The sequence below is a fragment of the Prionailurus bengalensis genome, chromosome C1, assembly GCF_016509475.1.
Source record: "Prionailurus bengalensis isolate Pbe53 chromosome C1, Fcat_Pben_1.1_paternal_pri, whole genome shotgun sequence".
Classification (NCBI taxonomy): Eukaryota; Metazoa; Chordata; class Mammalia; order Carnivora; family Felidae; genus Prionailurus; species Prionailurus bengalensis.
Genome location: NC_057345.1, coordinates 163,675,293 through 163,687,789, shown reverse-complemented (window position 1 = coordinate 163,687,789; position 12,497 = coordinate 163,675,293). Strand labels below are relative to the sequence as shown.

At 42.7% G+C, this 12,497-nt stretch overlaps 1 protein-coding gene across 5 annotated transcripts in view; it reads left to right on the top strand.

Moving 5' to 3' along the window:
- WIPF1 (WAS/WASL interacting protein family member 1) overlaps positions 1 to 12,497 on the top strand; it is a 125,561-nt gene that overhangs the window by 106,933 nt on the left and 6,131 nt on the right. For all 5 annotated transcript variants that reach the window (XM_043577089.1, XM_043577086.1, XM_043577088.1 and 2 more), the window contains 4 exons: positions 733 to 888; positions 3,981 to 4,754; positions 9,498 to 9,710; positions 10,419 to 10,532. In XM_043577089.1, the coding sequence (XP_043433024.1) occupies positions 733 to 888; positions 3,981 to 4,754; positions 9,498 to 9,710; positions 10,419 to 10,532 (1,257 nt within the window). The remainder of the gene's footprint in view (positions 1 to 732; positions 889 to 3,980; positions 4,755 to 9,497; positions 9,711 to 10,418; positions 10,533 to 12,497) is intronic.

Genomic DNA, 12,497 nt, shown 5'->3' with positions numbered 1-12,497 from the left:
GTCCCTTAAACTCATGTTTTAAAAGATAATGACACGGGAAATGCTAACAAAAAAGTGTTAAGTGAAAAGAGCGGGCTAAAAGCTTTTTAGTGAATCTGGTCCTAATTTTAAGAAAAAAATCCATAAAATAGAAGAGTACTAACAGGAAAGAATACGTCCTAACAAGCGCACTAGTAAGTAGCTAACAAGACATAAGTACTAACAAGAAAAATACTTAACTTTTTAATTTCTTAACAAGTACTTAGAAGTAAGTACTAACAAGAAAAAATACAAAATAACCTCCATTTCCAGGGAGTAAAATTATGAGATATTTTATTTTCTTCTATTTTTACAGTTTCCTTTCTTCTCACCTCTCATTGTATCTCCCCCCTCCCCCTTTGGACTTTCTTTGAAGATTCTTTTATTTACCAAATCGTAAGATACAGATGTTAACTCTATAGCAGCTCGCCAAGGTGGGGTGTGGGGGTAAGTCATCAGCTATTACTGATTCTCCGGCCGGGGACCCTGTGACTGCCCTGGAGTGAACAGAAACCCCACCCTTTTCTGACCGGGGTAGGGTGAGTCCTTAAAATCCTGCATTTTAATGAAATCCCAGTAGGCCCCCACAGGCCCAGTTTGAGCTGGCTCCCAGTTTGGTCCTCATTGTTTATTGTTTACTTGGACTCAGGCTGTGAAGGACTCCAGTGATGTTTTCGTACATGGTGAAGAGACTGTGTTTTCTTCCTTCCGCAGAGCCCAAAGGCGCTGGTGCTGGTGGCAGTGGTGGCTTTGGTGGTGGCGGAGGTGGCGGTGGCGGTGGCAGTTTCGGAGGGGGTGGACCGCCTGGTTTGGGAGGACTGTTCCAGGCCGGGATGCCGAAGCTGAGATCCACAGCCAACAGGGAGAGTGGTAAGGACAGTTTCTTTCTCACTTAGTAACAAGATGAGGCAGAGTTTGGTGGTTGGAAGGCTTGGCAGCCCTTCTCAGGCACTGTGCCCTTTCAAACATTTTAGGTGGCTTGAAATGTTAACACTGTTTTATAAAAAAGACTCTATGTAGCATCTTTTTTTTTTTTTTTAATCAAAATCAGACAGCTCCATTGAGCTGTCAAGTATTTGCCCAGTGTCCTTGGGGTAACTTGTACTTTTTTGTACTTTTCTAAAGGGTGAGCTAGAGTGGGAAGAAAAAGAAGGAGCAAATGGAACTTGCCGTCCCTGGAAAGTCTGCCTGGTGACCTGGCAAATTCACCTTTCTTTGTGAGGTAGCCTGACCCAGCTGTCTAGTATAGTAAATACTTGTGGGCCACTTTTCAAACACACTATGGAGCATGTTCTATGCAATATAATTACATATTGCACTAAATCTGAAAAGGTGTTTTGCATGACAGACATCTGGCATTTGAGGGCCAGTGATTCTAAATATTCTCTGCAGGGACACAGGGAAATGAGTCCTACAGGACTGTCTTTGAACCTGACGGCAGAGAGAAAAATTGAAAAATCTGGTCATGACCAAATAAAAAACCCTGCAAAGTGCATGAGGCTTGATACATTTTACCATAAAACTTTCTGTATTAATGTTTATTATGCTGGAAGGCTTTTCTAATTCTGTGATTGTTTAATGTCTGCTGGGAAAGTATGAAATTCTCACAATCATATGAAGATAAAGCCACTGAATCCTCAGGGTTATCTGACTAGTTAGCAGTTGAATGGTCAAAGTCGAAAAAGAGGCTTGATAACATGAGAGATTCTATCTTGCCAGACCTGCATTTACCTTTAAATTTACTTATTTAAAACCCACTTCAAAAAGGAGGCAGCTGACAAATGCAGACATTCAGTACTTTAACAATAGGTGAAGAAATTAAGGCAAAAGATAACTGCAAATAAAATAAGAAAATGAAGGGGTGCCTGGGTGGCTCAGTCGGTTAAGTGTCTGACTTCGGCCCTGGTCATGGTCTCACTGTTCATGAGTTCAAGCCCCACACTGGGCTATCTGTTGTCAGCACAGAGCCCACTTTGGATCCTCTGCCTGCCCCCATCCTCTCTGCCCCTTCCCTGCTCATGTGCTTTCTCTCTCTCTCTCTCTCAAAAATAATAAATAAAATTTAATAATAAAATGAAGATGGAATTTAAGTTCATGCCCAAAATGGTATACCAGATGTATACATCATCATAGTATACCATCCACATAAGGAATACTAGCTGTGTGATGTATACATGGCTAATAACTGCAGCTTTAATCTGAACTTGGAATTCCAACAGAATTTATCACAAGCTGGTGACACAGAATTATAGCACACAGTCAAGGGAAATACACCTTTTTTCTAGTACCAAAGTTGAAATTAAAAATTCTGTCTAGAGTTCATGTTACTCCACTGTATAAATCCATCCAAATGTTTCTTACTGTGCCTTGGATAAAACCTGAACTCCTCTGGTTTTCAAAGTTCCTTATGACCTGACCCCTGCTGGCCACTCAGGGTCCATATGCTAGGTTCTCCATGTTCACTGTGCCGCAGGCACATAGGCCTCAGTTTTTCACCTTGAAGCTCACTCCCGCCCCAGGGCCTTTGCACCTGCTGGTCCTCTGCCTAAAGCACCTCTGCCTCACCTTTCTATGACTGGCCTCAGCTCAAACGTGACATTGTCCGAAAAGCCATCCCCACTCAGCCACCCCATCTATCCTGGCCTTTCCATCTCATCAACCTATTTTAGTTTCTTTTTAATACTTACAACTATCTGAAAATATTTCTGTTTGCCGGCTTATTATGTATCTCCCCCCACAAGAATGTAAAACACAGGACAGAAGGATCTTTTCTATTTTGTTTACTCCTCTGTCTTTTAGCATGTAGAATAATGGCTGATATACAGCAGGTCCTCAATAAATATTTAGTACCTTAATAAGCTTATGGGTGAGATGGTGGAAGTTTTTAGACTAACCATTTTTTGAGAATTACCTTGGGTTCCAAGAAATTCTGGGGTGGGGGGCGCCTGGGTGGCTCAGTCGGTTAAGCGTCCGACTTTGGCTCAGGTCATGATCTCACGGTCCGCGAGTTCGAGCCCCGTGTCAGGCTCTGTGCTGATGGCTCAGAGCCTGGAGCCTGCTTCTGATTCTGTGTCTCCCTCTCTCTCTGCCCCTCCCCTGTTCATGCTCTGTCTCTCTCTGTCTCAAAAATAAATAAACGTTTAAAAAAAAAAAAAAAGAAATTCTGGGGTGGTAGTTTGAATTTTTTCCATAACTTTGGCTCCTTTTGTTGAACCGAAGAAGTTTAATATTAATGATATAATAGAGTTGTTCTGACCTGCCACTGCTGAAATGGAAGTTGACTCAGTAAGGAAAAACACTTGTGTAGTTTCCTCCTCCTTTGCAGATCAAGACCAACCCCTGGTGTTGAGTCTTTCAATTAAACTTTGACAGTTTCTTTTTCTTGTGTTAGTTCTTTCTTATTTCCGTTCTAATTCTTCCATTACATTTTTACACTTTCTCTTGGGAATTTTGTTCAAAGGGACTAGGTAAGCCCACCCATATGGAGATTTATACACTGGGAAAACTGATTTTTCACCCAACATGGCTAAGTTATTTTTTCAAAGCGGAGAGGTGCAGGCACAGGAGGACAGGGGTGGGGACGGAGAGAAAGAAAATCATTAGCAGAAATCCCATGTACCTGCAGCGTCTTCTCATAATGAATAGGGCTATCTCTCCGGAACCCTTCCCAACTTTCTCCTGGTTCTTGTACACACGTAATGCCAAGAAAGCTCTCCAAAATCCTTTTGAAAGCTGCCATGTTGTAGAACCTGGAAGTAGCAGATACACAGGGACCTGGGATCTGTCTTTCTGACTCCAGGAAGGACCACACAGAATCTGATTTATATAAATGATAGTTACCTGTACTTTATGGCATCTAGGAAAGGACTTCCAGTAGCTGAGAATACACTCTAGTTCTCTGATTTTCTTTAAGGGGAGGTGTCCTAATTTCCTAACTGGATTTTTTTTTTCCTGTTCTTTAGATTCTGGAGGAAGCCGACTCCCAGTTTTGCCACCGGGAGGAAGATCCACATCTGCCAAACCTTTCTCACCCCCAAGTGGCCCAGGGAGATTTCCTGTGCCTTCCCCAGGCCACAGAAGTGGTCCCCCAGAGCCTCAGAGGAACCGAATGCCTCCCCCAAGGCCCGACGTGGGCGCAAAGCCTGAAAGCATTCCCCCTCCAGTACCTAATACGCCAAGACCCATTCAATCAAGTCTGCACAACCGAGGGTCCCCACCAGTGCCTGGGGCCCCCAGGCAGCCTAGCCCTGGGCCAACTCCTCCCCCTTTCCCTGGAAACCGAGGTGCTGCCTTTGGAGGAGGCTCCATACGTCAGACACCCTCAGGCTCCTCCTCACCCTTCTCCAACAGGCCTCCCCTGCCCCCTACCCCCAGCAGGGCCTTGGATGACAAACCCCCTCCTCCGCCTCCTCCAGTGGGCAACAGGCCCTCCGTCCATAGGGAGGCAGTTCCACCCCCTCCCCCTCAGAACAGCAAGCCCCCAGTGCCTTCTACCCCGAGGCCTTCCTCCTCCTCACAGGCCCCACCGCCACCGCCGCCACCAAGCAGACCCGGCCCTCCTCCCCTGCCTCCAGGTTCCAGTGGCAGTGATGAAACCCCAAGACTCCCACAGCGGAATCTGTCCCTTACTTCTTCGTCTGCACCCCCCTTACCTTCACCAGGACGTTCGGGCCCTCTTCCTCCCCCGCCCAATGAGAGACCCCCTCCTCCAGTGAGGGACCCACCAGGCAGATCAGGTACGGCAACACCCGGGGTGAGTTGTCTTCCTACAGCCCAGCCTGCCCCCATGTCACTAATCCTCATATAAGTGAGTGGAGTCCAATAGAAGCTTAAGTGAACTCTCTGGCCAGCCACTCGGATCTTTTAAGTGACGCTTATCGCGTTCGATTTCATCCTGACCTCATGTAAACCTCGGAGGAAGGCGGGGAGGGGGAGCTGCTACTTCTGTCTGCATTTTAGAGATGAGGAAACTGAGTAACTTACAAAGTCAAATGATCACAAGCTAGTTAATTGGAAGAGACCAGAACCTTCACCTTCTGTTCTGAAATATGCTCATGGCTCTGCTACCCTGCCTTTCCTAAAGTGAATTTCAGCTGTCTTAATTGGGCAAATAAATTCCCACCTCCTGCAAGAGGGACCCATTATTCCAACAAGAAGGGCAGTTATTTAAGAGCTAATGACCTTTTCCCGTACTGCTCTCTTCATCGGTCAAACTTTGAGGCCTCCTCCCTGCTCATTAAAGACAAACATTAGAGTCCATTTTGCTGTTTGTTAACATCTCTGGCACATTAATCCCTTGGAGAATCAGATAAAGGTATAGGCCTTTGTTCATAGAAATGCTCATAAGCGTAAACTCACAATCTGCCAGCTGTTTCGTGGATTGAAAGCCCTTCTGAAGCTCATCTGTGCCCACCCCCCACCGCCCTGCCCAGAGCTGAGAAAGCTTGATCTAAGGGAAGAACTTTGAGACACCATGAAATGAAATGAAATAATGAAATGAGGATTCCCTAGAGCTTGTACTCTCTCCTAATTATAATAGGTGCTTTATATTACACAGTGGCTATTGATGGGTTCAGGAGAACCATCTACATTTTAAATTTAACCTTATTATATATACAGGATGCCTGGAAATGGGCATTTTTTTTGTTCTAATTTTTTTAATGTTTACTTATTTTTGAGAGAGACAGAGTGAGTTGGGGAGGGGCAGAGAGAGAGGGAGACACAGAATCCAAAGCAGGATCCAGACTTCGGGGCACAGAGCTCGGGCATATTTTTCTTTAGGAGAAGCTAACCTTTTGCCCTGTGACCTCAAAAACCTAATAAACACTCTTTAAACCAGTAGTCCGTGAACATGACCACGTTCTAGAATCACCTGGGCAGCTTTAAAACATGGATGCCTGGGTCCCTTCCCCACGGTTTCTAGTTTCACTGGTCTGGGTTACAGACAGATCATCAAGATATCTGGAGGCTCCCCAGTGACTCTAATGTTCTGCGAAGTCTGAGAACCACTACTTGAAACCACTCTGCCACAGAGAGTAGGCTACAAATCTGAAAAGCTACTAGTAGTCCCTTCAGTCCGATCCCTGCACATCATGGCATCTCATTAAGTATTCTTCAAAGAACAAACGAGAACAGATAGTCGGATGAATGAAGTGCAATGTTTTCTTCTTATCTAACCACTACGGGTTTTCCCCCAAGGTGATTGAAGAGCTGTTTGCATGACTCTACCAAATAGACAAATCAACAGATTCATTCTTCCCCTAAATAGGATAGGCTGTGACATATAGCTGTAACATTTATTATTTCTTTCTTTCTTTTTTTTTAGTGTTCATTTATTTCTGAGAGAGAGACAGAGCATGAGCAGGGGAGGGGCAGAGAGGGAGGAAGACAGAGCATCCCAAGTATGTTCCACACAGTCAACACAGAACCCGAGGCGGGGCTCAAACTCACCAATGTGAGTCATGACCTGAGCCGAAATCGAGAGTTGGATGTTTAACTGACTGAGCCACTCAGGCGCCCCTATTTATTATTTCCTTTGATTACCTAAATCACGTCTGTTTATTATGGAAAATACAGAAAAATATAAAGACAACAAAAATGATCTGTATTCCTTCACTACCACCACCCAGAAATAATCATTCGTAACATTTCTTACTATCTTTTCAATCTTTTCATTTTTTTTTAACTTTTTTTTTTAACGTTTATTTTTTGAGAGACAGAGTGTGAACAGAGGAGGGGCAGGGAGAGAGGGTGTCACAGAATATGAAGCAGGCTCCAGGCTCTGAGCTGTCAGCACAGAGCCCCATGTGGGGCTCAAACTCATGAACCATGAGATCATCACCTGAGTCAAAGTTGGATGCTTAACCAACTCAGCCACCCAGGTGCCCCTTTTCATTCTTTTTAAAATGTATGGTTTATAGGGGTGCCTGGCTGGCTCAGTCAGTAGAGATGCGACTCCTGAACTTGGGGTCCTGAGTTCAAGCCCCATGTTGGGCATAGAGCTTAACTAAAACAAAAAAGGAAGAAAGAAAAATAAATAAAATGTGTGTGTATATTTATATATACGCATATATATGTTTACAAAATCAGTTTTTTATTTAACAATCTCATTAACATTTTCTGATAGGATTAACTATTCTTCTACAGCCTAACTTCTAATGGCTGCATAATAATGGCCTACAAATGTACCTTAATTTATTTAATCATATGGACCATCTCTAGATTTTTGCTGTTGCAGACAATGCAAGGAATACATTCTTGTATCTAAATATTTTTGCACATTTCTATGTGTTTCCTTTGGATTAAATCCTTGAAATGCAATATTTTGGTCAGGTATTCAGGACAAATTATAGATTTCATAGGTTTTGCCAAATTGAAAATTCTTACCAACTTACATTCCTACAAGGATCCCATGAGAGGTCATCAGGGACCATCTGTATTTTGAGAGGTGGGTTGGCTTGGTGTGGGCTTTAGAATTTGACATATTTGGAGCCAAATCCAGACTCTTGCAGTCATTAGCCTCCTGACTTGAGCTTTTTAACCTTCCAACAACAGAGGCCTCATCTGCTGTCCCTACACTTCTCAGGGTTGTAAGAGTTAAATGAGACAAGTATGTATCATGGTTATCTTAATCCCTAGCACGCAGTACCATTCAATGATGGCTTATTATTATTATTTTATTATTAGAAATTGAAATCTGTTTTTTGTTATGCATGCCGAGGGTTAGAGCAGGGGGCCTAGAAGGTTGGAGAGTTAGGAACATGAACATTTACATTAAAAAAAAGAGAGAGAAAGATACCAGGTTGATCAAGTTAATAGCACCAGGCCCCATAATATTGGAAATCTAGTTTGCATTTAGTGACAGTTATGTAGCGATAGTACCAGTGAAGTTCACCCACAGCATGTGAGACACTTGCCCCCCAATAAATCATTTCCTCCTGACTGGGACTCCAGCAATTGCAAACAGATGGGGCAATAAATAAACCCTGCTGGGAAAAGCACTGAAGACTCCTTGAGAGGCCAGCCAGGGCTGGGCACACCTCTCACCCCCATCAGGGGTTTGGGCCAAGACTTCGGGCAGGGATACCTGCAATGGGTGGGTTGTTCGGTTTAAGGCCCTCCAGTTGGTTTCTGATTCTGTAATTAATAAGAGATATTTACATTTATAGAGCTATAACATGTATTTACATAAAATGCCAGCATCTTGTGAGCAAAGCATGCTGCTGAAGACCAGGAGTAATTACTAAGGCCATTTTGATTTGCATCAGAATGCTCAAGTTCTTTTTTTTTTTTTTTTTATTTACTCATAACCCAAATAGCCTTTGAATTTGGAAGATGTGATAAACAAGAGAGGTTTCTTTTGTATTATCAAAAAGAAGAATTTTGCTTTATTTTTAGGAAATTAAAATTTTCTGATTCTACCATACCACTGAATTTTTTTAAATGGTTTCAAATACTTAAAGAGTACTTTTTATTTGATTTTTGGGCTACTTATTCCTGGCAAGAGTGCTGTGAGATGACTATCAGGTGCTCTCAGGTATATAGTAATTAAGTTCCATGTAGTAACCAGCTTGCTCAGGGTCAGGGCTCTACGCCAGCATGTGTAGCCATGCACAGGGACTAGCTGTTTGTTGCTCCCTGTTAGTCTGCCACCCCAAAGAGGAAGAACCAAGAAGGAACTCCTGCCATTCTCAGGATGATTGGTATTTGGCTTCCTGATGCCACTTGTCTGGAAACAGATTGTATGCATCATGGAAACATGCGTGTGTAATTAGCAATACCAGTGTGCATTTAAAGAATCTAGTCCCTCTAGAGACCTAAAATAACTTCATAACTATCTTATTCTTTTTGTAATTCTTTAAAGAATTTTTTAAAATGTTTTTATTTATTTTTGAGACAGAGAGAGAGCATGAGCAGGGGAGGGGCAGAGAGAGAGAGGGAGACACAGAATCGAAGCAGGCTCCAGGCTCTGAGCTGTCAGCACAGAGCTTGACGTGGGGCTCGAACTCACAGACTGTGAGATCATGACCTTAGCTGAAGCCGGGCGCTTAAGTGACTGAGCCACCAGGCACCCCAGTAATTCTTTTTTAAATGGCGTCTATTTCATAATTGTCACAGAAACTAGTTCAGTAGCTATTTAAAAGGATTATAAAGTGTTTTTTAAAGTATACAGCTGTCAGTATACATGGATTAATTATCACCTGTTCTCAACCTAACTGTATCAGTACTGTCTCAAAACCAAAACAGCCATTTAACTATCAATATGCACTCTTTATACACAAACATGTGTATGTAAGTTCAGTTCTGTTTATATGTGCTTACTCATTGCTTGATGAAAATCTCTTAGAAAGTCTCCACCATTTCCAATTATAGGGCATGTATCCAGCAGGTGTTCAATAATTGCACATTGATGGTGACATAACGTTAGTAATGTAGGATGTAAGGTATTGCACTAAATGTTGTCCTTTTTTTTGTTCCAGGCCCTCTCCCACCACCCCCTCCAATAAGCAGAAATGGCAGCACATCTCGGGCCCTGCCTGCCACCCCCCAGTTGCCGTCCAGGAGTGGAGTAGATAGTGCCAGGAGTGGACCTAGGCCTCCTCTTCCTCCCGACAGGCCTGGTGCTGGGGCACCTCCCCCTCCTCCACCATCAACATCAATTAGAAATGGCTTCCAAGACTCTTCAGGTGAAGGTAAGGTGGGGTCCCAACTCCTTGGAAACATTTTCAGGCTATGGGACAACTGAATGGTAAATTTGTGTTTGTTGTTTGTGTGCTTGCGTTAACATTTCTTGTTTCTGTGAACCTCATTCTTATCACACTGCACTGCTCTGATCTAAGTAACCATTAGAGACCACTATAATTTCAAATTAAAAGGAGTAATCCTCCCTCCTCCACTTTTCAAAAAGGCAGTTCATTTTTCTCTCTCGTTGTTTAAAGTCTCATTTTGGTTAACTTTCTAGACGATCCCAGGACTCTGAAAAAAAAATTTTTTTTGTAGTTTACCTTATTACCTACCTTATCTACCTTTCTCAACAGTTGGCTGTAGTCAAGAGGCACCATGGTTTACAGTTCATAAGCCAGTTTCCCCTGCCTTTGTTATGAGAGGGCCCCAGTTACTTCTTTGCCCACTGGCGGGAAGAATGCTATCTCCGACTTTAGCCCCTAGCTCCTGAGAGGGACTGGCTGGGTCCTAATCACTCTAATTAAAGTCACTTGGATTATTTATCTGTCTTTGATTTGCTTTGTATTCCATTGACGTGCTAATCAGTGACTTGTAGCATTTTGAGCTTTAAATTTCTAGGCATGCAACTAGAAGTGATCTCTGCAGTTCTCTCCTTTCATTGCATAAGTCTTTACAGCAGATTGTTACTGAAGATACTGTTTGTTTCTCTCTCTCAGATGAGTGGGAAAGCAGATTCTACTTCCATCCGATTTCTGATTTGCCACCTCCAGAGCCATATGTACCAACGGCCAAAAGTTATCCCAGTAAACTGGCAAGAAATGAAACCCGGAGTGAGTATTTCTGCAAGGACTTTTGGTGGCTTCATACTGGAATAGCCTGGGTTACATACAACTCAGGGTTGTATAGGAAATCCAGGCCTCTTGCCTAGAGTGGGGCAGAGAGCCCCATATGGAGCTGTCTACATTCTGGTAAACTCCCCTTCCACAAGCAATAGGGAAAAATGGAGATATCCAGAATGCGTATGAGAAATGATCATTTTAATGTGTCATTACAAGCTCAAAATAACTGGTTTGCTAATAGGTTAAATTTTATTGCTTTGCTTGTTTGGACAGCCTTCCCGATTTTGATTTTCCTAAGATAGCACAAATAGAGCCATCTTCTATTACTACCAGTTTTGAGACTAGCCAAATGTCTTAATAATTATAACAAAAACTCACTGTAACTGCTTTGATATTTTCAGTATATTAGGATTAGGAGCACCTGGCAGGCTTAGTCAGTAGAGCATGTGACTCTCTTGATCTCAGGGTCGTGACTTCAAGCCCCATGTTGGGTGTAGAGATTACTTAAAAAAATAATAAGGGGATGGGGCACCTGGGTGGCTCAGTCTGTTAAGCGTCTGACTCTTGATTTTGGCTTGGGTCATGATCTTGCAGTTTGTGGGTCCAAGCCCCTCATCAGGTTCTGTGCTGACAGTGTATGGAGCCTGCTTGGGATTCTGTATTTCTCTCTCTCTCTCTCTCTCTCTCTCTCAAAATATAAATAAGCTTTAAAAAATTAAAAAATAAATAAATGAAAATATTAAGAGGCACCTGACTGGCTCAGTCGGTGGAGCATGCTCTTGATCTCGGGGTTGTGAGCTCGAGCCCCACCTTGGGTGTAGAGATTACTAAAAAAATAAAATCTTAAAAATAATATTAAAGTAAAATAAAATAAATATATTACGATTTTAGCTTCTAGAACATTACATGAAAATTTTAAATACACCCATAATCTTTCTACATAATCTTCATAAAATCTCCACATAACATTTATTTTCATTTTACCAGGTCCTCTGCTCATTTTTATCCATATAACTCAAATTGATTTGTAGTTATAATTATAGAGTGCAGTTTTTTGGTGGGATTCACATGATTTTGCTTAGTAAAACACTTGCCCATTCCATCAAGTCAGCATACAGTAATTAGTTTACCATTATTGGACATTTAGATTGTTTCTGGGTTTTACTAAAATATGTAATGCCACCATGAAGAAGTGAATCTCCTTTCCCCTGTTGAAACAAAAAGGTGAACAAGAAGAAATAGTGAAACTGAAATTTCAACACAATAAGTGGTTAGAACTCAGAAAGAATTAGCATGAAATATACAGATTCAGTGCTGAGAGTGTGACAGTCTTAGATTTAGAACCAAACTCCCAAACCAGAAATGTATGGAGAAAAAGTGAGCATTTTCAGATAAATGCCAAAGCGTCCCTAGCCTTGTCCTCATTCCTTAGATGGAGCTCCTCACACACACGTGGTGCCTGTTGACCCTTTAACAAACAGTTCTTTTTTTTTTTTTTAAGTTTATTTATTTTGAGAGAGAGCGCATGCACATGCGTGCATGTGCCAGGGAGGGGCAGAGAGAAAGAGAGGGAGAGAGAGAGAACCCTAAGCAGGCTCCATGCAGTCAGCACGGATCCCCACTTGAGGATCGAGCTCACAAACCATGAGATCATGAGCTGAGCCGAAATCAAGAGCCAGAGGCTCAACCAACTGAGCCACCCGGTGCCCCAACACACAGTTCTTAAATAATTTTTGGTTGGTTGTTTCCCAGCCACCGAGCAGATTCATAGCTGAAGTCAAGGCTGGTTAAAAGCAAAATCAGTGGCTTCAGGGAGACATGATAGGTGGGAGTCCCAGGTCCTGAGAGGGACTGGCTGTGTGACAGGGGCACAGAGTTGTACTTTGTATCATAGCACAGGACAATACAGGAGTTTCCGCGGGGTTGTGAAGAATAGGTCAAACTGTGCTCTGTGCC